Here is a 27,089-nt window from a genome sequence, read left to right as displayed (position 1 = left end):
GCTGTCGATATGCAGTTGTCCAATAGGCTTTGTAGATTTTTTTTTTTTGAAAAGAGCTTTCTAAGATTTTTTTTGTCCAAAGCATTTGCAACTTTTTTTTGTTAACGTTATAAAGATTCAAACAAGCATTTGCGACTTTATTAAACTTATTATCTATAAATAGTATAAGATTTTATTTCTTTTGATTTAAAACAAATTAAAAAATTCACTTACTCTCTAAATATATATTATAACACATACATGCATTTTATGGCTAGAGGGAGTGGACGATAGGGAGGTGACCTACGGTTGTGTAGCATTTTTTTTTCTTTTCTTTTTTCTTCCTTTTTAGTCTATTATCTATAAGGGATATAATAATTTATTTATTTTGATTAAATTAAATTAAATCTATATTCGGTAATACTAAGTAAAAGGTTCACTTGTTCTCTAAAGATATATTATAACATATGCATGTATTTTCATATTTTATTTAATTAATTTTGCATTTTAATATTTTGGATAAAAACTATTCGAGTAATTCGGTTCTTTAGGATATTTTAGATAATTTAAAATACTTTATAAAAAATATTCGAGTATTTTGAATTTTTTTCTATAGTTCGGTGTAAAGTAATATGTTTAGAATATTTGGTATTTCTAATACTAAATATTATAATTACTTTGGTTTGGTTTCATTTTTTTGGCTAAAAAATATAGGAACCATTCGGTTATTTTTGAACTTTAGTTTTGGGTTTGTTATTTCGGTTTGGTTCTGGTTCGGTTCTCTGTTCTCAGTATTTATACACATGCTTAATTAATTCTATAGTTGAAACAACTGGTAATAAAGAACCGAAAACTTAAATAAAAATACAAAAAATAAGAGCAAAACAAGAATACTCTTTATAATTTTTGTAATTGTGATAAATTTTCATATAATTTACAATTTTACTATATTTATTAGAATGATGATATTTTTTGTTATTTATGTCAAATTATACTTATTACTTATTTATAATAAATTGTACTTTGTTGAGATATTTAACTTTTATTGAAAAATTCAACATGTATTTAATTATGATAATTTATTAAATTAGTTTGATCTGCATTTGTTCTGCTTGATCTGCATGATCTGCATTTATTCTGCATGATCTGCATTTTTTGTTTGATCTGCATTTATTTGATCTGCGTTCCATTCGAAGCCAATATAAATGCAGATTAAATGCAGTACATTTTTGATGCAGATTGATCTGCATTTTATTTCTCATTCAATATTTTCAATGCACAACAAAATTAAATTATAAACTATTTGATGATCTGGAATCTGGATGCAGATTAATGTTAGTGCTAATGTTTTTGATATGGAGAGAAAAAAAAATAGAGGCTGAAACCATGCAGAAGACCAATCACATGCATGCAGATTTTTTTTTTCTCTTTCGGTTAATGTTTTATATTACTTTATTGTTAACTTATTAATGTGTAGGTAAATTACTTTATTTAAGAATAATCACATATTCTCTTCTAATATATTTCTATATTTTATTATAGTTTTCTGTTTTCATATAATAATTTACCTACTATTATTAATAAAAATAATATATAATATTTGTGTTTTACATATATATTATTTTTGTATCATCTAAAATATATAACTATAATTATTTTATTTGTATTATTGATAACAATTAACATTAATAAAATAACTAATACTGTTTACAAAAAAGTTGTTGTTATATTATGATATTTTATATTAATAGTTTAATGAATTCATGCAAGCTATTTAACAATTTATATTTTAATTTAATATATTTATAAATCAAAAGGTTATTTTAAAATACTTTATATTTTTATAGAATAAAATATATTGTACTATGTATCTATATATATATATATATATATTGTTCTTTCATATATATTATAACACATGAACATATTTTATATTTTTAAATATTTTTTTATAAAATGTTTCTTTTTAATTAAAATAATAATAATAATTGTTTATATAACAATTTGTATAATAATCTGGACATTCAGTTTGGTTTTTTCAGATATTTTCTAGATTTTTCACCCGTTTGGGTTCGGTTAATAACACTTTTGGTTTAAATATGTTTTATAACACCCTACAAAACCCATTTAGGTACTTTTTTTTTTACAATTTGGATTTGGTACAAATCAGTTTTTCGGTTCGGGTACGGTTCAAAATTCAGGTTAAGGATTTTTATCATTAGAGGATAGTAATAATTTTAAGATAATGGTTTCGAATGGTATGCAGATCAAGATAACGCAAATCAAACCCAAAACGTAAATCAAGCAGATCATGCAGGAAAAAATGCAGATTTAACAGGTTAAGCTAATTTATCGAATTAATATATTTAACCAAGTGTTAAAAAATATTTTTCCTAATTAATTATTTTTACCATCCAAATTAAAATCTAATTAAGATCCACATAGGTTATTGTAGTTTAATGACGCAAATAATAAAATCGTCATTTTATTGAATTGAGGTGGTCGTTTACTTATAACGTCAAAAGCTGTTATCTTCTGCGAAAGCCCGGTCATTAAAGGGAAAACCTTACTGAACATTCTTTGGTTATACCGCCGTTGATGTAAACGTGGCAATAATACACACGTACGTACACACGTGCGCGCATATATAAAATTACAATACATATAGATAGACCCCTCTCAAGAGAGGTCGAAGACGAAGAAGAACAAAATGGACTGCAGAAAACACAAGCACCAAGGCAGCGAAGGAGTATGCCCTTCTTGTTTAAGAGATAAACTCTCTCGCTTACCCCATACGACGACGTCGTACTACATCACAAACCGATCGAGTTCCTCATCCACCACCGTTTCGGCTTCTCCCTCGTCGCCGCCGACTGCGGTTAAAGATCACCACCGGAGAGCTGGTTCGATGTCGATGTCGTTCGCTGTGAGGGAAGCGTTGAGTGGTAATCTGATGGAAGGGCTGAAGAAAAGCAGATCTATGGCTCATGCTCCGAGGGATTCGTATAACGTTAGTGATTCGAAGAAGAAGAAGAAGACTGGTTTTTGGAAGAAGTTGCTTCATCTGAAAGGGAAAGGCGGTGGTGCCGACGTTGGTGGGTTGGTTACTTCACGGCAACGCGTGTTTTAACTAACTGACTGACTTTTTTTTCACTCAGATATTTTCTATTTTGATTGTGTACAGTTACAGATTAAAAACAAAGGTCTAATGGTGGAAAGTAATGATCAAGTGATTTTTTTCTGATAGTATGAAATTAGAGTTTGGTTTCTTATGATTTCAATTTTGACTAAAGAAACGTAAAGCTTCATGGGATTTTCGATTTTGATTTTCACCTACAAATCCGTGATTTTTGTTCATATCATCTTAATGTATTTATTTTTATATTTTTGCAATCCACCTGATCGATCACCCATGGCTCATCTCACGTGTTGTTTTTTTTTTTTCCTTCATTGACATCATAAATTTGATTTCTCTAAGACTTACAACAGACTTATTTATGAGTTTTTTTTAAATATACGATCCAACAGTTATAACCTGTAACATATTTCTAAAAGAAATCATAGTTGGTGGTTTATCAATTAAATTCCTTAAGTTTTTGAGCATATAAAGATACAGTCCAACAGTATATAACATGTTCCTAATAACTGTAAGCATATAAAACCCACGACCCAAAAAATGGGACACTCTACAACTCCAAATGTTCGGTTATGAGTTTTATAACATTTCATGTTAGCATTTTCCTTTTCATCAGTGACTTGTAACTTTTCCCTACACTATAGTGAACAAATCTAATGCTTGCTCTTTTCGCTTTCTCTCACTCAGCTTTCATCATCATCATCATCATCATCATCATCAAGGTAGTGCCCGTGTTCTACTGACCGGTTTTTCAGTCTCTGGAATATATCATCTAATGACTGCGGCCTTGATGGATTCATCACTCTTGTGCTGGTTGCTGTTGTTGTTGATTCTGGACCTTGCCTTAGTGGAAGAAACTTCTTGGTGGCTACATTCTCTTTAAAACTCTGGATTCCTACTTTCATGTTTCTCCATGTTGAAGCCAAACGAGAAGACGACTCTCCTGATCCTCCTCCACCTTCGCCATTACTTCGTCCCGAACTGTCTGTTTCGAGTAAAGACACTTTAGCTGAAGCCATGTTCTCTGACTTTGAGACAGGGGATGGCGAGTATCTGTTCTGTTGTTCTCTGATAGCTGCATATTTGTTAGTGATTGCTTCTCTAGCTGATCCGTATCTACGGGAAATATCATCATTTGATGAACTTCCTTTCATTGTGTCATAGCTGGACGACATCTTCATTTCAACTGAAGAATGTTCCTGCTCCAAAGATAACAAAATATAGTCAGGCTTTTGGAACAAGGTTAAAATTGGTTAGAAGTTGACATAAACTTACAGAGAAATTGCTTCCTTGTTCAACGTCATCAACATCGTTGAAGTTCCTTGCTAATGGAAGAACAAGCTCGCCAACCTTTTGTCCTTCCTCAAGCCATGTTCGTTCTTAACGAATATATAAGAAGAGGAATTATATTAAAGTATGAGTTATCGATCAAAGCTCAACATAGAAACAGATGACTATGGTTTTCTCTTTTACCTTTCTTCAAAATCATTAATCCCGAAGGATCAAAACCGTCCATATCGTCGGTCTCTGTTTGAAATTTAAACTTTTTCCAGCTACCGAAGTAATTAAATACGCGATCAAAGAAATTGCTTGCAACCAGTAGTGTGTAGATAACCATTATGAGAGGATATATTTCATTGAACCGTTGTCCAAAGACCGGAACAGCGTCATCGATTCTACCCATTTTCTGCAGAACCAAATGAAAACCAAACGCAATTATAGCGCCGGCTTCTTTAGACTTCTAAGACCAGGAAATGCACAAAGGGAGATTTATAAGTATTACCTTCTCAAATATAGTTTCGGAACGAAGTTGAATGAGATTAATGAAATTATAAGATATTGGCGGCGCATATCGAGCAATCATCCTACAGAGATACATACAAAACATTTTTATATAAGCATCTACCTTATTTTTCTTTCATAAATAGGAGAAGAAAAGTTATCACTTACGAGCAAATCATTAGTAGATTAACAGAACTTGTTTGTCGAGGGGTCAAGGAATAAATCATCAGCATCCCAATTTTGAAGAGTGAATAATATGTACAGATACACATATACACTAAAGGTACAAAAGCAAATGCCTGAAACCAAAATGATCAGGATTTAAGTGCAAAGAAGCAAGAGAGGTTTAACCTAAAATGTAGAGTACCAACGTACCTGCACTAGCAGTTCATCGGATTTGACAAACCTAATAAGGATTGAGAAGAGAGATAAGTCCAGTTTACTAAGAAGGAGAGTTGCCTCAGCTAAAAGAATTGCAGCTGACATAATCCCCGTAACTATTGCTAACATCATTTGTATATGTTTCTTCAGCAGACACCTCCATATAAATTCTGGCAAAAGCAACAATTAGCAAAAGTATTGTCATGCATTTTAACCAATCAAATCCCAATTTAAAACAAAACAATGAAATCTTAATTTAGAAAAAAAACAATCAATCCAATTAGCAACCCCTCTAGAGGATGTTTTCATACTGTATTCTTTCCGAAGTGGGTATCTTTATGAACTTTCATATTTAAGCAACGCGTTTATCAGGTTCAGAGATCAAATGACTTAATGAGTACAGAATGTGTAAAGGAGGTTACCCAATGTATCAAGAAGATTCCTCCATTTTCCGCTTCGACTGGTTCTGAAGCTCGAAATATATTTCCTGAAAATTGGTGCATGAAAGCTGTTTAAGGTAGAGATAAACGACAAAGAGATTTACATATTGTATGAGAGATGAAACGCCACCCACCATCCAGTTGAATCACGCCGTTCATAGTTCTTCATTGTGTCTTCAAGAACAAGGGCCTCTGTAACATACGTCAGATACTCGCTGCAAACAACCATAGTGACACATAAGTACAAATTTCTAAATAATGCAGCAGTTACAAAGTCTATAAAACTGAACGAGATTTCTAAATATTGCCATGAGAAAGCTCTCCATACCTTTTATATCTATAATATTCCTCTTTAGCATTTCGAAGGTGCCGCCTTAATGTTGCCATTGATTTCTCATCTGTATCATAGTCCATATCGTTTTCACCCAGTTGACCACCTTGAGGCTTAAATGATGGGTCTTCCCTAAACTGGTATATAGAATCATCATTGAAACACCACTGTGTGTTCATAATATAAGGATTGGGGGGAAGTTACCATCTTAGCCAGCATAGCATCGATCACATTCATGTATGGTCTCATAGGATCACGCTTGGACATCTGAGTAGAAGTCGCTTGAGCAACCTAACAAGGCATTGGTTATGACGTGATTAAAATTCTGACACGCAGACAGTCACGGTTTCTTAAGGGGGCAAAGCGTACACTTATTTGGATTGCTAAAACCTTAAGGTACTAACTACATGAAGAGATCTAAGGTGACATACAAAATGAGAGTCATGATCTTAGGTGACATACATAATCTACTCTGAAGCACAGAGGCAATATCTGAGAAAGGAGAAAACAAAGTTGCTTAGCCCAAATAATACTTACTACAATCGCGTTTGAAAGTTCTTGATGGGCATTATCAAGTTTCACAGCAATTTTGGCAATCTTGTGAGAGAGAACTTTTTGGCGGGTGGTCCAGTCTGCATTCCTCCACAGCGTCTTAGGGATTTCGCTCAAGCCAAAGCCAAGAAGAAATGCACCAGTGACCAGCCCAAAGGTATTTGAGCATGCCATAGCATAACCAAGAATGCTCCCTTTCCTGTCAACATACAAGAAAGCCACGTCACATACTTCCATGAACTGCCATATACTGCTAAATTAATAATGAGCGACTAAGCATCTTCTAAGAGAATAGCTGATGAAAGTCTGGAGAGATACGGAAGCCAATACATAAACAGATTCGATCATGAAGGAACAGTTTACCAGTTCCTGTGCATCATGATGAGAAGGATAAGACCGAGAAGACCAACGAATCCGAGAACAAGATAGAAAACTAAGTTGACATGCAGGCTAGTCTTCAGTCTCTCTGAGACGGTAAAGTCCCCAGCATCTTCGAAACCCTGAATAAGGGGCACCACAGCCCTGCTTAGAGAAAGCATAGTTTAATATATGAGGTAGATATACCCTAGTTGCTAAAAAAACAATGACGATGGATTGTTAGGGGTGCACTTGAAATACTACCAACAAGGCCAGATCTACATCAGAACCATATGAAAGGCAAACTTCCATTGGTTTACACGTAAAGATAAACTTGTTTGATCACAAACGGGACACATGCTGTCATGCTGAAAGATGGATTTGATCAAAGGGAGGGCACATTATACTGATTTGAACAAAGTGTAAGAAGAGTAAAGGCACAGAAGGAAGTTGAGGAGTTCATACCAGGTGAGAAGGAAGGTACTCCAGTATGACCAACTCCACAAGAAGGAAATGGCACCATTCTCAGGATGATTAGGTGGCAGAGACAGTGTCTGCAAAATACAAAATGATTCCTTATTCTGATAGTTCACTTGAGCGAGTCTTTCAGATAAATAAGCCTACATTCTTCAGCTAAATCTCAAACCTATTGTAACCTCTTATCGATTTCAATTCCACATCAAACAACACGACTCTTCGCATTATATAATCCAGATGCAAAGCTTTCTGCTCGTAAACTAACAGTTCGATCGTAATCGGAACCAAATGTTTACCGTCCATATGTCGGCAGGAGCGAGGATGATGACGGAGACGGAGCAGAACCAGGTGTATCCGACGGTGATTAGAACGTACCGAGGAATCTCAGGTCCGGCGAAGTAACGGAGCGTGAATACAACTAATCCTAGGGTTAGAGGCAACGAGATCAAGTAGAATACCCACATCTCTCTGTCTACGATCGATTATCAGCGAGAGATCGCTCGACTCGTTTATGTGGACGTACGCGTGAGAGTTACGCGCCGTTGAGGAGAAGCTCGTCCTTTTTTCGTTTTCAGTTTTCTACTTTTCTTTTCTTTAGTGGTTCGGTTCGGTTCGGTTCAGTTCGGTTCGTAGAAAACCCTGTACTGTTTGATTGATTTAATCGAAGGTAATTAACTTCAACAAAAGTTAGGCCCATAGGAAGGAACTGGGTAACCTAGGCAAACATTATCTCAGATATTGGTAACTCGCCAACTGGGCCTAATACACCTACACCCAATATTGTTTGTGAATTCGTTATGGACCATGCAATCTATATGATAATATGAATATAAGGGTTTTATTAACCCTGGTAAACTCTATCGGCTATCCGCCGGTCCAAATGCATTTAGTGCTTTAGAATGGATTAATTCGAAAGTATATCACTTTATCTTATTCAGATTTGAACCATCTATACTATTATTTATAAAATAATTTAGCTTATTTGTTATGTTTTAATTATGTTTAATCTGAGTCACTAATTTATTAATAGTTTTTAGTTGAGTCCATAATTTATTAATTTGAATAAGATAATTATAAAATATGTAATCAGATATATAATTATTTTGATTTTGCTTATTTGTCATGTTTTCCATGATTTTAGTCAATTTTGCTTATTTATCATGTTTTTCATGATTTTAGTCAATTTTGCTTATTTGCCATGTTTTTATCAAGTTTGAGCTTAGTCATTGATTTATTAATAATTTTTAGTTAAATCACTAATTTATTAATTTAAAAAAAAATCTGTAATGAATTTTATATATAATTAAAAACAAATTTTGATTTAATAATATTTAAATATATATGTTATATTAAAATTCTTATTTTCTTATTTGTCATATTTTATTATGTTTTAAGCTTTTATATAGGTCATTGATTTATTATTAGTTTTTAACTGAGTATTTATTAGTTTTCAAAAAACCCGTAATGAATTTTATATATAATAAAACACGAATTTTATTTTAATAATTAAATAATTAATTATAAAATAATATAATAACATTGTGAAAATATATTTAAAAATTAATAGAGTTCTTATATATATTATGTTGCTATCTGAAAACAATATTTTTTAATATAAAGTTAAAAAATTAAGATATAAAATAATTTATAATTAAATATTAGTCAAATAAAAATATTTATATAAAGATATTTTCTAAATTATTTCTAATATATGAGTGTTTAAAAACCTTTTAACACAATAATAAGTATATAATTTGATGAACGTTTTTGACATATATAAATAATTTGATGTTTGATTTAATTATTTAAAATCATAAATAATAACTTAACTTGTGGCTGAGTTCAAAACAAATTTTTTTGCTTTTACTTTAAACCAGTTTAAGTTTAATCCGTGAAACACTATAACTTCAGTTGGTGACCACTAGAAGAATGAAAAAAAATAAAAAAAATGAAAAATAAAATTTCGTTCGCGGAATTGAAAAAATAAAAAATAATTATGAATTTTTATTCAATTTGTTCTTTATCAAAATTGCATAGGAAATTTTTTTCTTATAAATTCATTCTTCCATGGAAAATTTGTGGGATTTACCAATTAGAGTTTTTTATGCCGATTTTTGGATTAATAAAATATAAAATAATAAGTATTTGTAAGATGATTATGCCTGCATGTGCGGACAAAACACCTAGTAATAACGTAGTTTCAAATAAAAATCGGCAAATTTACACTGAATCTCAAGAGGTTACCGCCATATTATCATCGCTTGGTTTGCATTCCCCAATACCATTAATCTGAATAAGAATGTTATTAAACCGAAGGATGGATTTAATTTGTATTTGTTTCTACCTATAATATACGCGTGAAGGTATTTGACATGATTCACGTTTGTCAAACGTGTTTCCAGGTCAGCTAATCTACTGATTGATGTACGATAAATTGCATTTATTCAGTTTCTTCTGGGAGGTCAACATCCATATTTCAAAAAATATTGTCTAATTCGTAGTTGACAAGAATTCCATACCCACTTAGAAGTTTAGATAATACTCCGTTTATTAAAGCATATTATAGATTCGATTGGGTTTTTAATCTTTGGATGGTCTAAGATTACCAATTAAAAGTTTAATTTATTGCATCGGCCGTCCTTCCTGTCCATCCATATCCCTTACCCTTAGCCAGATCCAACGATAGATTTTGGTCTTGTGATAGAGCCGACAAGATCTCGACACGTGAGCACTCGCCAACCGGTTCACGTGTATAACCCTCTCATGCCTGCAGCCAGAAAGAATCATATACCGCCGAGCCCACCTTTGCTTTTATTTGTTTTCTTCTCTGTTTCTGGCACTAAATTTTTTTGTTTTCCAACAGGTTTAAGTCACTGATTTAAAATATTTAATGACTCGTGTAGGACCCATAATTCAGAAGGCATCAAATTAACGAAGACGGACGACATAAGTGAGCTCAAAACTGATCCACGTGGAATTAAAGCCGTACTGAATAAGAGAAAGATAACCGACTCAATGTAGTATTCATGAATAAATGAATAAAGGATTCAAAGTTTATATGTGTTACAAGTTCGAACTTTTTTATATCCAATTGAACTAAGTTGGATTCAATCGAATTATTACATTCGACTAGAGATTTTTCCGGGCTACGCCCGGATTTTTTCCATAAATTTTAATTAAATTTTAAATTATTAGAAAAAATTGTAAACTTTTTATTGTTTTGGTGACTACAATTTTGAAATAATTAAAATTCAATTTATATTTATTTTCAATATCAGAAAATACATATAAGCTGGTAAGCATGTTGAATAATTTTTTAATTAAGTCTTAGTTAAAATACAATTAATCTGTATGAAAATATGGTTTAATTTTTGTATAATGCAAACTTTGCTTTAATCTTAAAGTCAACCAATATGCATTTTAAAATTTAACTATTGATTTGAATGCATTCAGCAAATACCTTAGAATCAACATAAACTTGTATCTAAAATAATCCTTAGCAAACCCAAAAAAAATCTTATTTTATTTTAGGCTCATTATTCTCAATTTATAGTGGAACGACCAGTAAAACGACCAAACAAACATCCGGTAAGCATGTTCTATCCCAGATTAAAGAGTAAATAAATTACTATGGAACAGAGTCAAACAGCTGTAAAATTTTAGCTTGAGGATGATAAATGAAAACATTCAGAAAGCCAAGCTCTTAGCTTTGTTCTGTATTTTCCGCTGCTACATATTTTCTTAGAAAGTTATTATTGATGTCGTAACTAACCACATAACTTTACTAACACTCTTAACACTATTGATAAGAATAACTTCTGCAACCAGAACATAGTTTATTTGGCTAGCAATGCACATAATATTAATATCCCATAAAGACTGTCACATTTAAGTTTGTTCAAATATTCAACAACTCCTAAAACGTGGGGAAAAAACTTCAGCAATATTAATCTGCCAAACTCTATCCGGCTCCAACCCGTATTAAGTTAATGCAAAGTTGTCATTTCTGAAACAAATTCATTATTATAGTTTACTTTCTATTTGTCTGTAAGAAGCAACTAAATTAAGTACCATGATTTGTTGGATGATCTCATAAAAAGAGATTGACACTCACATAAATGAATGGCTCATTTGTTTATCTCTCATCTTAGTAACGTACACACAGACCGTCATGCATTCAATCTGTTACGATACCATGAATCTTTGAAGCTTAAAAGTACCAGTTTGAAATTAAACAAACTACTGTAATATTGGCAGAGTTTACATTTTCTGACAGAACAAAGAAAGCCTCAATAAGAGATAATAAAGCTCTGAGTTCCCGGGAAAAGAGGGGACGGAGGAGAGACCCCTATGGCAAGATCACCGAGGTTTACAGTGGATTATAGCTGCAGTATGATCTAGTTTCTTTCCGAAGGAGCTTCAATACCATGTTTATTCTCTGCCTAATAATGTGTTCCTCATGTTATGTTTTCTTTTTGAATCCAATATTGCTACCATCAATTGCAGAAGTTAGTGATCTAAGAACCTATAGAACACAGAGAATTTAAGCACCTGCCATGGAAACTGAACTTTGGATCATCTTCTGTGTATTGCTCAGTGTTTTCAGCTCCTGGAAATATGTGACACCCAACCTACTTATTAAGCGGGAGAATTCTTTAGCAAGAAAGTTCCAATGAGCTACATCTCCGGCAGCCAGCTTTTTTAGTTCCTCTCCTGCGAAAAAGAAATTCTATCCGGTAACCTATGAAGATATTAAAATATATGTGTGAGTATAAGCAATTCAGGGATATGAAAGAACCTATGTTGTGTATATTATTGCATGCATATATAACTATGAGAAGAACGATGAAACTCAGGAAAGCAATAAACAAAAAAAGAGGATGGCGTCTCTTACCTTTCATATCCAGGGATAATGAAAAGATTGCAGAGATCGGACTGTGACAGCTGAAGGAATATGTTATACACATATCAGCACAATTTTGCTTCTTGCAACAGATAGCTCATCGGCTTCATCCACCATCTTAAATACAACATCTTTTCGTGTTACACTTGAAGCTTCTTCACTAACCGATTTGTTTTCAGATTTCTCAGGTAGAACTGAAGGAGACAAAACCTCAATTCAAGATGCTGCTGTGTAGACGACTACCTGCAGTAAACACATGACCTGAAACATACAAAACATATAACTTGATGGTCGAAGCGCTGCAGGAGCTTTGCGGTGAAAAGCATAGTAATATCAAAGTTAAGACACACCCTTGACCTAAGATTGTAAAGCAACAATTGAAAGCACCAACTAACTTGAAGAAAAACTATTAAAACTATAACAAATAGACTTGCTGAATGTATAAACCATCAATTTGAACCAAAACTTACATGATTAAAATCACAAAACAACGATAAGATATAGAGTATGTCTCTCTCTTGGAATGAAATAAATGATGTATAATCTAGAAGATGAGAACCTGATTTCTAAGAGATGAACTCAAAATTCATTATGATCACCACTGATGAAACTGTACGGGAAAAAAACACATTCGTCTGGCACCAAAAAGTCAAGAATGGATTTGATACCCGATACAATCAGTAGAGGAACGGTCAAAGCCACTGCACCCAGCCCAGGTGGATCCACTAAAGATATATTTCCTCCTCCAACAACAATAGCAACCTGTTGTAAAAGTATAAGAAGATTAAGACATCATACATGACCTTGTAATGCCCATGACCCAGACACAACATCCTACTTCACGTATGTTACAACACTTGCGAGCTTTAATTTGGCGTTACCAAAGAATCAATCAGTGGTTGCTTATAACTGATGTGCAAATAAGCTTTTAATTTTTTTGGTGATTGCAAAATCGATTAAAATCAAAGATCAGTGTGGTTAAGACTGTGTCAGAGCATTTTTGTTGTTAAGAAGGAAGGATTATAGGGAACTAACCCGATAGATATAAATCGAGAACACATTTTGTAACTTCTACACAGTTATTATTGTACTTAGTGTACAAAACATTTCCATCTAATCATACTTTCTCAATCAACATGTCTAGGAAAGAGCTCAACGCATAATACCTAGCTACTTATAACTCATGAATCCATGGTTACAGAGTTACCCAATCGCAGTAAGATCAAAAATGTGTCGGAGAATAACCTCAATGCCAAGCCGATTCACTGCTGAAACCTCTCTTGCAATCGCCTAGCGAGAAACAGGATGAGACATGTGAAGAAGGAAACAGAGAACAGAAAAAAAAGATGAAACCTTTGGATCAATATTATGCTCCTCGTCTCCAGTAAGAGCTGCTCCACTGACTTTAAGTCTTTTAAGCAAAACCCTTCTCCATCGAAGGAAGGCATTCCAGGAAAGATGACTGCCCCTTTTAGGCCACTGAAAATTACAATGATGGCAACACAATTTAATAAACACAACCAGAGTTCCACAGTTCAAGATTCACTTCAACCAATTAAAGTTCAGATTTTGCAATATATATTAATCAAATCTTAAACCCTATAGCCTTGTGTTCAAAAAAAAAAACCTATAGCCAAAAAGTGCTACATTGACCATTTTTATGAAACTTTGTGGACGTTAAGCTTAGCAACTGAAGATTAATAATACCTCTCGTTCAAGGACTCTGGAGTTGAACCATTATTCAAGGATAAAGACGAAGAGCAGCTGATAAGTACAGAACCTGATTGAGCCAACACGCCGGCGGGAGGAAGAGGTAAACTCCGGTGAAGGTTTTCTAGTTTTTTTCATTGGAGCAGAGATCGAACATGAAGTTGGGTGTCGTTGCCAGCGTCAGGATGTACGTGGCAGACGGCTACGCCGTTGGTTGCTTTGGTAATCCATGACGGTGCAACTGAGGAGGATATGGCAGATTTGTACAGGATAGATTCAGAATATGAAAAGATTTTCTTGACATTTATTGATGGTGAACACTGATTTAAGAAGAAGAAACGAATTAGGGTAACGATTAAAACGAAGAAGCTGAAGTCAAAGCATATAGATGTCAAAAAAAAATGTTCCGTCTATTTGTTTGTGTAATACGTGGAACTAAAGCTGAGGTGTCATCTCCTTATTGGCCTGAATTAATTTGAGGACGTGGACACCCTTCCCATTGAGTATATTGTGCTTTTAGCAGTGTTAGATTTCATTTTAATGGATCCAACACTCTTTAGACTTCAGTTGCATGTATTAACTAGTTATAATTTCGTAATGAGTTAAAGCTTCCTAGTTATAAATGTATCAGTACAAGCAATTAAACAAGGGAAATTGCACCCTATATACATGAAAAAAACTTAAATATACTAATTAACCAAAATTCCTCCCTCTCTCCTACTTTCTCTTTCTATCTCTCTACTCTCACTCCCAAAATCTAATTTTCAATTTTTTTTTGGTTATTTGGCAAATAAGCCCATCAAACAAATACTTTTACTACCACAAGTAGCAGTTAGGAACTTAAGGATGGGAGTTTACCCCGTTTAGTAATGACTTTACCTTCTAATAATGGTTTCTTAAGTTCTTTTAATAAGTTTCTTAAGTATTTTAATTGTTGTTAATCTATGGGCTCACCCACGTTTTATTTATGTGGTAAGTAAATGTTAGCAATAAAAAAAAAGAATGATCATAAACTGTATGAATAGTGCCTGTTGTCAAGACTCTAGAAGGGAAAAAAATTATACATATATTAAGGTAGCGTTCGTACTTTCTCATTCTAAAGATACCAAGATAAAGAGTGAGAGAGAGAGAGAGAGAGCTATGTTATCGTCGGCGGTAGAGTTCTCAGCGGAGCAAGCGAGATGCGGCGAAGATGGTAACGGCGGAGAGACAAACAAGAACGGCGATCTTGATCATTTTATTCTACGAACATCCTCCGAACCAAAAGTTCCGGCGACAAGTTTTCTCTCTACGGATACTTTCCTTAGAGCAGCAACGTTACTCAAGGACCAGGTGATGCCACATACTGCTAGGTTTAGCTAGAGTCCTTCCTATGGACCGTACGTCGGCTCGTATATATTTACCGGTCGATGTATGTATATATGTATGTGTAGGTTGTGGAGGCTACGTGGAAAGGCGGTCCGGATCCGGGTGTGGTGTTAGATCCGACTGTGTACACAGGACTACTCGGCACAGCTTTCACTTGCTTGAAGTCGTACGAGGTCACGAGGAACCATCAAGATCTGCTAACTTGCGCCGATATAATCGACACGTGTGCCGACGTTGCACGCGCCACAACCAGGTGAGAACATCTTAGATATCATATTCCACAAAAAAATATTCTGAAAACAAAATTTCATTAGTATTATTTAAAAAAAATGTCGCTTTTCAGACAATTATTAACCATAACAGAGTCATGAATAATATGTAAAATTGCAATTTGTGGAATAATATCTACACACCCAAATGAATAGGTCGTTTTCTAATAGATTTTTGGATTGATTATGGTCATGAATAGGCACGTGACGTTTTTATGTGGAAGAGGAGGAGTGTATGCGCTTGGTGCAATCGTAGCCAGTTACAGTGGGGACCAATCAAAGCTTGACCTCTTTCTCGGTCTTTTTCTTGAGGTACCTGTCTTTTCACTTGTAACTACTTCAGGTTTTAGTTTCACCACATTCAGACAAAAGTAGATTAAGTATACATATCTCATGTTACAATAATGTGATAACAATGTTCTGTTTTATAGACTAACATTGGTATACACTTGATAGTTTTGTTCTGTTTAATAAACTGACATTGATCTAAACTCTTACGTGATAACTAGATACAATAAACAATATGTTTTTATAAAATTGTTTAGCTAGCAGAAGAAAGAGAGTTACCAGCAGGACCAGAGGAAGGAGGATTTGGAATGTCATATGACCTTCTCTATGGAAGAGCGGGTTTTCTTTGGGCTGCTTTGTTCCTAAACCGATACCTCGGTGAAGGCACTGTTCCTGATCATCTCTTATCGCCTATTGTCGCAGCCATCTTATCTGGTGGACGAGTTGGCGCAGCAGATCATCAAGCTTGCCCTTTGTTATACAGGCACAACTGATTTCTATCTTTTAAGTTCATTTATTTCAAGAATGTCAAGAGCATAAACTTATCCTTCTTTTTGTTTGTTTGTGGTTTATAGGTTCCACGGGACACGGTTTTGGGGTGCGGCGAATGGATTAGCTGGAATCTTGCACGTCTTGTTACACTTCCCATTATCAGAAGAGGATGTGAAGGATGTGCAAGGGACGTTGAGGTACATGATGAGCAATAGGTTTCCAAACAGCGGAAACTATCCGTGCAGCGAAGGGAATCCGAGAGATAAGCTGGTCCAGTGGGCTCATGGTGCAACCGGCATGGCCATTACTCTGGCTAAAGCATCACAGGTGTTTCCAAAGGAGAGGGATTTTCGTGAAGCAGCAATTGAAGCTGGAGAAGTAGTGTGGAAGAGTGGCTTGGTGAAGAAGGTAGGTTTAGCGGATGGAGTTGCTGGCAACGCCTATGCTTTCTTGTCGCTTTATAGGTTAACAGGAGATGTTGTGTACGAAGAGAGAGCAAAAGCGTTCGCGAGTTACTTGTGTCATGACGCGAGAGAGCTTGTGAGTGCGACAATGGGAGAAGCAGAATATGACTACTCGCTGTTCCGGGGACTAGCTGGACCGGCATGCCTCTGGTTCGATCTTGTGTCGCCGGTAGATTCTAAGTTTCCTGGTTATGAGATATAATTCAATGTCAGGTCTAGTTTAAGATAAACTGTTGGTTCAGTTATCGAAAGTGCATCTTCAATGAATGTATGATCAAAACAAAAACTCATGTCTTTTTAAAGTAATACAATGGTGGTAATAATACAATGATCAAACGGTATTGATAGTATCAGTAAGACAACGGAGAATGCAACCGAGACCAGCTCTCTCAGTGAGTTTCTCGTGAATCTTCAAACACTGATCGCATGTAGGTCGGTCCCCAGTGGAAAGGCCTCTGTACAAGTACCTGTTCCACACCATTCAAGCAAACATAAAGATTAACACTTACTCTTCAAGAGCTAAGCTAAATTGTAACATTCCCTCAATGGACAGAGATCGCAATAACAAAACCTAACCATATTATACAACACGACCAACTCTTTATTTTCATACAAACAAAGATTGCATTGACACAAAACCTAAACCATGTTATATAAATTTTTGCTCTAGCCTTTATCTATCTCCAATGAAATTCAGACAAGAAATAAGAGGCAAGGGGGGATTTACTTCATGAGAATGTCGTAATACTCGACATCAAGAGCATTCAGCATTCCTTCAATATCCTTTATCGCCATTAAAGCTCTGTGCACAACTATCCAATTAGCCGACTGCAAATTGAAAGCAACCATTTATTATAATCATCATTCCTTTGGTAATGAGCACACAAACTATTAGAGAGAGATGCAGAGGAAACAGAGACCTTGCAACGCTCATCGAGAGTTTTAGGAGGTGAACCTTCAAGAGCCGTTTTTAGAGCTTCAACGGGTTTGTACCTGCACAAAACCAAGTTAACTATTAAAGGTCATCTGACAAAAGAAAAGGGAACTTTAAACTCAAAAGGTAAAGGTGAATACTGTTTGAGTAAGCTTTCGATCTTGCTAGATTTGGTTTCGATCCTAGCGATGATTGCCTCTGCATTATCAGCCTCAACAAATCCACCTGCTCCTGCCATTGGATCTCTCTCTCTCTCCAGCAAATTGATCTAAAACCACAATCAATTCATTTCATTCAAATTAAAATCAATTATAATCAGTAATCAAGAAAATTCGGGATCAAAGCTTAAAGATTCGAAGCTTACCTGGAGGGATCAAAGCGAATCAATCAAAGGCGATTCTGACGAGTTCAAAATCTTTAGCGGTGATGTTTTGGGTGATCGATAATGTAATTGTAGATAAATATAAGGGGTCGAATCGAAATTAACGATAAGGTTGTAATTGGGCCTATAGGCCCAATTAGGATATAATAAATAGGCTCAGATACGATACTTACGTGTCGCTATCCGAATCGGTTTAAAAGTGCCCTAAGCGTTTCTTTTTAGACAAAAAAAAAAAGAAGAACAAAGCAAACGTCGCGACGGAGAGCGATGGAGGAAGAGGAGCACGAGGTTTACGGGGGAGAGATTCCCGACGTCGGAGAGATGGATGGTGACCTGGAGGCTCCTAATCCTGATATGGAGATGGCTGCTGCCGACGAGGATGCTGCTAAGGTCTGCTGCTATTCTTCCCTCTCTCTGTTTTACTGTTTTGGGAAGTGATGATCGATTGATTTGTAATCGCGTGTGTGTCTGTTTGATTGGTAATTTGAACACTAGGAGCTGGATGAGATGAAAAAACGATTGAAGGAGATGGAGGATGAAGCTGCTGCTCTACGTGAGATGCAGGCCAAGGTTGAGAAGGAGATGGGAGCTCAAGGTTTAACTCTCTTTGATTTCGTTTCCTTAACAACTGCAAGCTAAGATATGGCTTCTTCTTCACTTCAATTGTTTTTTTTTTTTTTTGAATTTTCAATTGCAGATCCTGCTACTCTAGCAGCAAATCAAGCAGGCAAGGAGGAGGTTGATGCTCGATCGGTTTTTGTTGGCAATGTAAGAATGCTTATGTTTCTTCTTATTGATTTCTGTTTTCTCTTTGTTCTTCTTTGAACTATTGATCGCTGCTGGTTGATTTCATAGTTTCAGTTCTCACTGGTTTAGTGTGCATTCACTTAGAGTATGAGTTGTGCGTAGATGAATAGCTTTTAATATTGGATGTTAGGAGTATTATAGTTCTACAATGTGATTATGTTCTCTTCTTCCTGTTGTACTCTCTACATGACTTGCTATCAAAGCTAGTGGTTGAATTGATAATGTAACATCTTTGGTGTGGGGCATGCACTGGATGTCTGTTTAGTGACCAGTCTAGATTAGACTAAAATTATTAATAGTAAAGTGATGAGAGTGTAGAAGATAAGATATCTTTCAATTTATTTGTTCCATACCTCACCCTTTTCATCTGTTCCATCTGTTCGAAATTTAGGATGTCTGTTGTTTTGTTTTCTTTTTCGTTGAGTTTGATTTTCTTATGACTTTTCTCAGTGCAGTCGCAGGCTTGTTCTCATTGCTGAAGTTCTTATTAGCTTTGGGTTTTCTGATAGTTTTAGGGGGGGGTCTCTACATCTTATTTTTGTATTAAAAATATCAGCTCTGTTCTCTTGTCGAACATGATTAAAAAATCTGAAAAAAAGAAAAAAATACGTTTTAGATCCCCAAAAAAAAATTGAAAAGGAAAAAAGTCATGGGTTTGAGAAAGAGAGGGAATGTGGAGAGAGTGAAATAGTTGAGTGGTGTAGATTGCAATCCTTCCACTAGGAGAATAGGAGACAGCTCTTGAAGAGCTGAACCGAGATGCTGGAGGCTTTCCTATTTGGTGAGAATCTGCTGTTTGGTGAATGGTGCTAACAAATTATGAAAGATTGTCATAAAGTTTATGGTTGGTACTCAGCGTAAGGGATCTTTTCGTCTTAATGGCCACTCAAGTATACTAAATTTTCCACTCTGCTTTGCCTCGGAAAAAAATAAATTTATTTCTTAGGCTTTAAAATTTGGAGTTGATTAACTGTGACAAGTTCACTAAGTTCTTGTTCATGTTTGCACATGTGAAAAGAATGAAAGGTAGAGGGCGTGTGTTTGATGAAGGATGGTCAACAATCAATGTCTTTGCTTGTTGTTCTTGTTTCTCTGAACTTGCTAATCTGATGGATTGATCTTTGTGTTCCTCATGGGTTATGCTTGTTTGCTGTGTACTATAACTGCATATTTTCACTATGCAGGTTGATTACGCTTGTACACCTGAAGAAGTGCAGCAACATTTCCAATCATGCGGGACTGTCCATCGGGTGACAATTCTGACGGACAAGTTCGGGCAGCCAAAGGGATTTGCGTATGTCGAGTTTGTGGAAGTTGAAGCCATACAAGAGGCTCTGCAGCTGAATGAATCAGAGTTACATGGTCGTCAACTAAAGGTACATTACACAAAAGTTTATTCCTAACTACTACTACTATAAAGACCCAAAAACTCATTTATCTGGCTTAAATTTTTCTTGTAGGTGCTGCCTAAGAGAACAAACGTTCCTGGACTGAAACAGCACCGTGGTAGACGATTCAACCCGTACATGGGCTACCGGTTCCGCAGACCTTTCATGTCTCCGTATATGTATTCTCCATATGGATATGGGTATGTTCGTTTTACACCTTGTGGTTACAGCTTCTCTTGACATCTTTCTTAATCGTTTTTCCCTTTCTAAATCTGTGTATGCAGGAAAGCGCCTAGGTTCAGAAGGCCAATGCGTTACATGCCATACCAATAAAAAAAAGGCTTTCATTGGCTTAAAACAAAGAGCGGATTCGTAATATATGGCTAATGTCCATCTTTTGTTAAGCTTTCTCTGTGACTTGGTCTCTCTCCTGTTTTTTTTTTTAATAACTTGGCGCGTAAACATTTGGAATCTTGACTGGTATTTATAAGTTTCATATCGTTTGATATGAATCATCTATATGATTATAAATTATGGCCATGTGTTACATAATGCCTTTTGTGTTTAGTATTAGCCAGTTGACGAATAGAAAAAGGTCAACTCCACTATTAGTGAAATTAGGTAGATGCTTTGTGTACGGCGTATTTTATGAACTCGCTATCATGCGCCGAGTAAAAGTTGTTAATGAGGAGCTTAGAGCATCTTTATCCCTAAAATCTTTAATGGGATCCTTAATGATATTTTAATAATAAATGTAACTCTAAGAACTTTTGTTAAGAAACTCTCATTTTAAGTAGTTCAATGGGAGTTTCTTAATTTGGGTTTCTTAAAAAAAAATAGAGCTTAAGTAAGAGATTAACCTCTTCGACAGCCTTCTCTCTCTGTCGTTCAGGCAACTTCAATGCTTTGATCTCTGCTTGGGCTTAACTCTTTGCCTTATCTGTACACCACCAAGTCAATGCTTTAAAACAAGAATGACTACACAAGAAGCCAAGGCACGAGGAACAAAACACTTAATTCCATTTTAAACATAACAGCTTAAGTCCATTACAGAACAACATCACACCAGAAACATGAGTTGACATGAATTAAACCCAATGTCACAAGCATTCATCACATGCAGATGCAACACTAAACCATAACTTAACTCTAACAAGCATTAAACCCTCTGTCAACTACTTTCCAGACAAGAGCAATAAAGAATAAAGCAAGACTTGAAGAAGAGTTAAGTTGTGCAAAATTACCTCAGAAGTTGTTAAGTTAGTGGTTGCTTCTCCAAGAAGTTGATGTCTTAGCCTGTGCCACAGCACCCTCAACCACGAAGACAAGACTTGCAGAAGAATCAAGATATACAGAAGAATTAATTAGCAGAATGAAGATTATATGTACAAGGTTATGTTAAAGAGAACGATCTTATTTAAGTGACTAAATCAGCTAGATGAAACGTTTGAGCTATGTATTGTTCGATATTTCCCAACTCAGTCACATGAAACGTTTGATCTATGTGTTGAGAAAAACCACAAAAGCGATGATGCAAGACAAACCACAAAAGCCATGATACAAGACACTAACAGGGAGACACAAAGCTAAAAAGCCTTAAAATGAGAAAGAAGAGTTACTTGTTGTTCAACATTGATGACCCACTGATCTACTTGCTTCAACAACTCTTCTTGCGTCTGTTTCTTCCCTCAAAGCCGAGAAAGCCCTCTCCTTTCCATGTTCCCGGATTAATTCTCTTGCTGCTTTCTTCTCAACTTCAATTACTTTCTCAACCTAATTTACGAAAAGTTATGCAGGTGGGTTAAATTGGAATAAGCCAAGAACTCAAAAAAGCTTGAGCCTTTTGTTGTCATCAGTACTAAATAACAATCAAAACCATATATAACAACTGAAGCTTATTCAATCAAATGAAACAAAACTACAGATGGTTAAACCTATATGATCACAGTTTATATAGAAAGGAGATAAGATTTGGATCAAACAATACATTTGTTTCAACTTTGGAGGTGCTAAGGAGAGCTTGGAGGTGCGAAGAAAACCAATTGAACAAACAATACGTTTGTTTCAACCTTGGAGGTGCGTAGGAGAGAACGACAGCCATCGTCGTCCTGCGGAGAGCACGAGAGCCGGAGAAGCCGATAGAAACCAAAGAAAAGAAAAAGAGAGAAGAAAAAAAAATTGGAAAATATATGATTTAGCTTTGGTTAGCTGACACGTGGGGGAAAAACCCCTTTAGTTATCGATCACCAAAATCCTTTCTTAAGGATCGATAACACTCTTTTTATTTAGTTTTCATTTAATTAAATAGCCAATTAACTTTAAAACCTCATTTAAGATCCCCCGATAAAGATGGTCTTAGAGTCATCGCCATTTCTTGCAGCGATCCCAATTTGAGTGAGTGTCAGTTGTTGGAGATCTGAAAAAGACGATAATGTCCTTATCTCTTCCCTCTCGATACGCTTTCTTCTCCGGCTCCACTCCTGTCCGCATCTGTAGGAGCAGCAGCAATCTCTGCTTCTCCGTCGCATCTGTACGGAATACTAAACTCTTCCCTCAACCTACCCTCCTCCGCCACGTCATCACGTCTCCTCGGTCGAATTTCGAGATCGTGCGTGATTATAGAATTCAGGCGTCTTCTTCGCTCGGATCACACGAAGAAGACGCTGACTCCGATGGTGGTTTCGATTTTAGCAGCTTCGTTTCTTTCGCGGAGGCGGTTTGTATTCTGTCTTCCGCCGTGATTTCGGTGGTTCTCGCGGTGAATTACGCGGCGGTTGGTGAGATTGGGAAGAAGGTTCTGTCTTTGGGTTTTGTCGGGTTGTTGTGTTCGGTCGCGTCTGGTTCGTGGCTTAGACGACGGCAATGGATGAGGATTTGCAAAGGAACCAGAGAAGGCGAGGGTACGAATTTAATTCGACGGTTGGAGAAGCTTGAAGAGGATTTGAAAACCTCGACCAACATTGTAAGAGTTCTCTCAAGGCATCTGGAGAAACTGGGGATACGGTTTCGGGTCACCCGGAAAGCTCTCAAGGAACCCGTTTCTGAGGTAAAGCTTCGATCTTGGCGTTAGTAGCTTCATTTCGGATACTTGGGAGATAGGATTTAGTAGCTTCACACGCTCTCTTTGTAGTATTCCTCACCTGAACATATGCTATAATCTGACTGGTCAATGTAGCTGTTGTTTTACATAAAGTTTAGTTCTTTACGTGTTGTATGTATCTCAAAAGTGTTTGGTCTGTTTTTTTGTACAAAGACTGCAGCTTTGGCTCAAAAGAATTCTGAGGCTACAAGAGTGATAGCTGCGCAACAAGAGATTCTAGAGAAGGAGCTTGGCGAAATTCAGAAGGTTCTGCTCGCTATGCAGGTTTTAATTGTTTTTGCTTGTTATTGTCAGAATGTAGAAGGTTGTCTTTTACGTTTCTGCCAGGCTTGAATTGAAGACGACCATACTAGTTTCGTTTGAGCTTATGAATGCTGGTTTGCTTGCTTTATAGGATCAACAGCGAAAGCAACTCGAGCTTATCCTTACAATTGCCAAGAACGGGAAGCTGTTTGAGAGCTCTACTAGTAGCAGGAAAGCGCCTAATGAAGAGAAAGATAAGACAGCAGAAGAACCCTCAACATCCGAAAAGATACTCTATCAATAAACCAGAGGTAATACAAACACACAAGAACTGGCGAATGACAGTGTAAGGCTTTTGCCTGGAGAAGTTGTTCTCGAAAGCCAGGAGAGCGAGAACGAACACCCGAAAATGGATAAACTCACTGTGGTTTCGTCGATGTATTGTCATCATTATTTTGGGTTTGTGTATTCCACTTGCTTCTGAATTCAAATTTTCCTTGTAATAGAGAGTTCTTGATGATGGTCGACTTGAAACGGTTTCAGATATTATCGACCCATTCGTGTAATCAATCAGCAAGTGCAATTACATGTTCGAGAACAACCTTGGATAACATTTGGTATAAAAAATAAGATGGAGAGATTCTATCAGAGGGGGCGGTGGCGCAGTTGGCTAGCGCGTAGGTCTCATAGCTATTGAGTGATCCTGAGGTCGAGAGTTCGAGCCTCTCTCGCCCCAATTATTTTTGCTTTTTTTATTGGCTTATAGTAAAAGTGTAAAACCGAAAACAAAGCCGCCCACATGTTTAATCTAATCCTATTCGTTAATAACATTCAAAGCATCATGATGACTAATTATTTATTTTTATTATAACTAGATTTTTTAACCGCGGATAAGATATTATATGTATTTTTCAATTCTAAAAAATAATGTATAATATTGTATTATATTATTTAAAGAATATAAATAAGACTACATAACATAAATATATTTTTTTATATTTTCTTTGTGGAAATCATTATGTTGTTTGATTGTTGTATTTGATTCACATATTTGCATAGATATTTGTGATAGATGAATAACTATATTTTTTATTATCAGTAAATAATATATATTTATTATATAATATAAGAAAAATGAAATTATTTACTTTTTAACAAACTTGTCTCATGTTGGGGACTCGGTTATAGACATATCATATTCGAAGGAAACATTTTTACACTTATCAATCTTCTTAACAATCAAGAAACAAATCTGAATATCTAAACAATATCTCATACGATCTCTTTGTGGAATAACTGCTCTGAAAAAATTGAATTTATGCATCAAAAAAGACTGGAAATGGATGTGCATATATGTTATCTAAGTCAGCTTTACAAAAAACTATTTATAGTTCATATATCATTTATGTCAATCCTATTTTTTTGTCCATCATTTCTTAAACATCTTGAAATAAGTAATGCTAATTAATAAACAACTTTTGGCTCACAAAATAAAAATCAAATTTGTCTAATTATCGCTTAATTTGTCTAACTGATATATGTATTTCTCAATTCTAAAAAAATAATGTAGAATATTGTATTACATTATTTAAAGAATATAAAATATGACTACATAACATAAATATATTTTTAAAATTTTCTTTGTGGAAATCATTATGTTGTTTGATTGTTGTACTTGATTCACATATTTGCATAGATATTTGTGATAGATGAATAACTATATTTTTATTATCAGTAAATAATATATATTGATTATATAATATAAGAAAAATAAAATTATTTACTTTTTAAACAAACTTGTCTCATGTTGGGGACTCGGTTATAGACATATCATATTCGAAAGATACATTTTAACAATTATCAATCTTATTAACATTGAAAAAACAAATCTACATATCAAAACAATATCTCATACGATCTATATGTGGAATAACTACTATGAATAAATTGAATTTAGGCATCAAAAAGGACTGGAAATAGATGTGCAGATATGTTATCTAAGTCAGCTTCACAAAGTACTATTCATAGTTCATATATCATTAATGTCCATCCTATTTTTTTGTCCATCATTTCTTAAACATCTTGAAATAACTAATACTAATTAATAATAAACTTTTTGCTGGAAAAAAAATCAAATTTGTCTAATTATCGCTTAAATATTTTATTAATATGGTCTAAGAAGTTTTCAAGTGATATCATAGTTTAATTTATTAGTTTTTTTTTGTTAATTTTTAGAGTTTTTTGTATTTAAGATTTTTTTCCATATTAAGCTTCTATTTCTTTCACAAAATTGATATATATATATATATATATATATATATATATATATATGTCATAAAAATTACCATCAAATCAGTTTTACTTATTTATTATTTTGTTTTAACGAAAATACACTTTTTAAATAATTTAATTTAAAATAAAATTATAAATTAATTTGCTGTATTCTAACAATTTCATTGATTTAATTAATTTGCTTGGGTGGATAACTTAAAAAGTTTTCATATGAATCAGGGAAAGCAAGCTTATGTTGTTATATTATATTTATTTTGTGTATATAGAATCTATATATAATGCTAGTGTAATAAAGAAAGAACATTATTTTTTTGTAACTTCAAAAAGATACATTATTACAATTTGAAATGAATCAAAATTGAATAGAATGGTAATTAAATATTTGTAAATCTAATTGTTTAGTTGGATTCTCCTGAAAAAAAATCGATTGGTTAAACAAATGTTTCAAAATTTGTTGTGGTATTGTTTTGTCTATAAATTATAAAATTTATTGAATTAATATATTTAATTATTAGATCCTTAAATAATAATTTATTAAGACATTAGGAAAATATGTTTTGAGTTGTTTTGTCAAAATTGTACAAAAATCTATGCTTTTTCATATTTGTAACTTCAAAAAGATACATTATGACAATTTGAAATTAATCAAAATTGAATAAAATGGTAATTAAATATTTGTAAATCTAATTGTTTTTTTATCTTGTTTAGTTGGATTCTCATGAAAAAAATCGATAGGTTAAACAAATGTTTCAAAATTTGTTGTGTTATTGTTTTGTCTATAAATTATAAAATTTATTGAATTAATATATTTAATTATTGCACCCTTAAATAATATTTTATTAAGACATTAGAGAAGTATGTTTTGAGTTGTTTTGTCAAAATTGTACAAAAATTTATGCTTTTTCATATTTGTCACGAAAATTTATATGTTAAACTTACTTTTACAAAATTCTTAACTTTGTCACGAAAACAAAAATCTATGATTTTTCATATTTGTCGACGTTCTCACACTTT

The 27,089-nt window shown here is 34.4% G+C and overlaps 6 protein-coding genes and 1 non-coding gene across 9 annotated transcripts; 5 read left to right on the top strand and 2 right to left on the bottom strand.

The window, feature by feature from the left end:
* Window positions 1–2,612: 2,612 nt before the first annotated feature.
* On the top strand, window positions 2,613–3,225 carry LOC106347987. The gene has a single exon (XM_013787623.3). It carries the CDS (start codon window positions 2,690–2,692, stop codon window positions 3,107–3,109), a length of 420 nt encoding a protein of 139 aa, XP_013643077.2. The 5' UTR covers window positions 2,613–2,689; the 3' UTR covers window positions 3,110–3,225.
* A 305-nt stretch (window positions 3,226–3,530) lies between these two features.
* Window positions 3,531–7,996, bottom strand: LOC106347986 (LMBR1 domain-containing protein 2 homolog A-like). 2 transcript variants are annotated; one of them, XM_013787621.3, is made up of 14 exons: window positions 7,732–7,996; window positions 7,424–7,512; window positions 6,965–7,123; window positions 6,587–6,800; window positions 6,254–6,340; window positions 6,047–6,186; window positions 5,853–5,933; window positions 5,701–5,765; window positions 5,273–5,448; window positions 5,066–5,196; window positions 4,899–4,980; window positions 4,589–4,802; window positions 4,391–4,494; window positions 3,531–4,317 (listed from the first exon to the last, which is right to left on the bottom strand). In XM_013787621.3, exons 1-14 carry the CDS (start codon window positions 7,897–7,899, stop codon window positions 3,799–3,801), a joined length of 2,229 nt encoding a protein of 742 aa, XP_013643075.2. In that variant the 5' UTR covers window positions 7,900–7,996; the 3' UTR covers window positions 3,531–3,798. The 2 variants fall into 2 exon arrangements, with proteins under 2 accessions (XP_013643075.2, XP_013643076.2); XM_013787622.3 differs by having other exon boundaries at window positions 3,531–4,314.
* A 7,104-nt stretch (window positions 7,997–15,100) lies between these two features.
* Window positions 15,101–17,260, top strand: LOC106347989 (lanC-like protein GCL1). Its single transcript, XM_013787624.3, has 5 exons — window positions 15,101–15,380; window positions 15,482–15,669; window positions 15,886–15,997; window positions 16,231–16,457; window positions 16,549–17,260. The coding sequence occupies exons 1-5, from the start codon at window positions 15,189–15,191 to the stop codon at window positions 17,129–17,131; spliced, it is 1,302 nt and encodes a 433-aa protein (XP_013643078.2). The 5' UTR covers window positions 15,101–15,188; the 3' UTR covers window positions 17,132–17,260.
* Window positions 17,188–18,337, bottom strand: LOC106347991 (actin-related protein 2/3 complex subunit 5A). 2 transcript variants are annotated; one of them, XM_013787628.3, is made up of 5 exons: window positions 18,228–18,337; window positions 18,004–18,131; window positions 17,850–17,922; window positions 17,657–17,757; window positions 17,188–17,396 (listed from the first exon to the last, which is right to left on the bottom strand). In XM_013787628.3, exons 2-5 carry the CDS (start codon window positions 18,099–18,101, stop codon window positions 17,261–17,263), a joined length of 408 nt encoding a protein of 135 aa, XP_013643082.1. In that variant the 5' UTR covers window positions 18,102–18,131; window positions 18,228–18,337; the 3' UTR covers window positions 17,188–17,260. The 2 variants fall into 2 exon arrangements, with proteins under 2 accessions (XP_013643082.1, XP_013643083.1); XM_013787629.3 differs by having other exon boundaries at window positions 18,004–18,126; window positions 18,228–18,315.
* Window positions 18,338–18,409: 72 nt separating this feature from the next.
* On the top strand, window positions 18,410–20,980 carry LOC106347990 (polyadenylate-binding protein 2). The gene is made up of 6 exons (XM_013787626.3): window positions 18,410–18,635; window positions 18,741–18,840; window positions 18,943–19,013; window positions 20,237–20,428; window positions 20,513–20,640; window positions 20,725–20,980. Exons 1-6 carry the CDS (start codon window positions 18,513–18,515, stop codon window positions 20,771–20,773), a joined length of 663 nt encoding a protein of 220 aa, XP_013643080.2. The 5' UTR covers window positions 18,410–18,512; the 3' UTR covers window positions 20,774–20,980.
* Window positions 20,981–22,797: 1,817 nt separating this feature from the next.
* On the top strand, window positions 22,798–24,327 carry LOC106347992. Its single transcript, XM_013787631.3, has 3 exons — window positions 22,798–23,486; window positions 23,694–23,804; window positions 23,935–24,327. The coding sequence occupies exons 1-3, from the start codon at window positions 22,872–22,874 to the stop codon at window positions 24,085–24,087; spliced, it is 879 nt and encodes a 292-aa protein (XP_013643085.2). The 5' UTR covers window positions 22,798–22,871; the 3' UTR covers window positions 24,088–24,327.
* A 107-nt stretch (window positions 24,328–24,434) lies between these two features.
* Window positions 24,435–24,519, top strand: TRNAM-CAU. The gene is given in 2 exon segments: window positions 24,435–24,472; window positions 24,484–24,519. It is a non-coding gene; the product is annotated as a tRNA-Met (tRNA).
* The last annotated feature ends 2,570 nt before the right edge of the window (window positions 24,520–27,089 follow it).

The sequence above is a fragment of the Brassica napus genome, chromosome A6, assembly GCF_020379485.1.
Source record: "Brassica napus cultivar Da-Ae chromosome A6, Da-Ae, whole genome shotgun sequence".
NCBI lineage: Eukaryota > Viridiplantae > Streptophyta > Magnoliopsida > Brassicales > Brassicaceae > Brassica > Brassica napus.
This window is presented reverse-complemented; position numbering and strand designations above follow the sequence as displayed.

Excerpts from the sequence above, each read along its gene's own strand:
- LOC106347989 (XM_013787624.3), top strand. The coding sequence starts at position 15,189 with ATGTTATCGTCGGCGGTAGAGTTCTCAGCGGAGCAAGCGAGATGCGGC. Across the intron at positions 15,381-15,481 it reads CAACGTTACTCAAGGACCAG|GTTGTGGAGGCTACGTGGAA; the intron begins GTGATGCCACAT and ends ATGTATGTGTAG. Across the intron at positions 16,458-16,548 it reads GCTTGCCCTTTGTTATACAG|GTTCCACGGGACACGGTTTT; the intron begins GCACAACTGATT and ends TGTGGTTTATAG.
- LOC106347992 (XM_013787631.3), top strand. The coding sequence starts at position 22,872 with ATGTCCTTATCTCTTCCCTCTCGATACGCTTTCTTCTCCGGCTCCACT. Across the intron at positions 23,487-23,693 it reads TCAAGGAACCCGTTTCTGAG|ACTGCAGCTTTGGCTCAAAA; the intron begins GTAAAGCTTCGA and ends TTTTGTACAAAG. Across the intron at positions 23,805-23,934 it reads AGGTTCTGCTCGCTATGCAG|GATCAACAGCGAAAGCAACT; the intron begins GTTTTAATTGTT and ends CTTGCTTTATAG.
- LOC106347990 (XM_013787626.3), top strand. The coding sequence starts at position 18,513 with ATGGAGGAAGAGGAGCACGAGGTTTACGGGGGAGAGATTCCCGACGTC. Across the intron at positions 19,014-20,236 it reads GATCGGTTTTTGTTGGCAAT|GTTGATTACGCTTGTACACC; the intron begins GTAAGAATGCTT and ends TTCACTATGCAG. Across the intron at positions 20,641-20,724 it reads TATTCTCCATATGGATATGG|GAAAGCGCCTAGGTTCAGAA; the intron begins GTATGTTCGTTT and ends CTGTGTATGCAG.
- LOC106347991 (XM_013787628.3), bottom strand. The coding sequence starts at position 18,101 with ATGGCAGGAGCAGGTGGATTTGTTGAGGCTGATAATGCAGAGGCAATC. Across the intron at positions 17,923-18,003 it reads ATCGAAAGCTTACTCAAACA|GTACAAACCCGTTGAAGCTC; the intron begins GTATTCACCTTT and ends GGTTTTGTGCAG. Across the intron at positions 17,758-17,849 it reads CTCTCGATGAGCGTTGCAAG|TCGGCTAATTGGATAGTTGT; the intron begins GTCTCTGTTTCC and ends TTCAATTTGCAG.
- LOC106347986 (XM_013787621.3), bottom strand. The coding sequence starts at position 7,899 with ATGTGGGTATTCTACTTGATCTCGTTGCCTCTAACCCTAGGATTAGTT. Across the intron at positions 6,341-6,586 it reads AACTTTCAAACGCGATTGTA|GTTGCTCAAGCGACTTCTAC; the intron begins GTAAGTATTATT and ends ATGCCTTGTTAG. Across the intron at positions 5,197-5,272 it reads CCGATGAACTGCTAGTGCAG|GCATTTGCTTTTGTACCTTT; the intron begins GTACGTTGGTAC and ends TTTTGGTTTCAG.
- LOC106347987 (XM_013787623.3), top strand. The coding sequence starts at position 2,690 with ATGGACTGCAGAAAACACAAGCACCAAGGCAGCGAAGGAGTATGCCCT.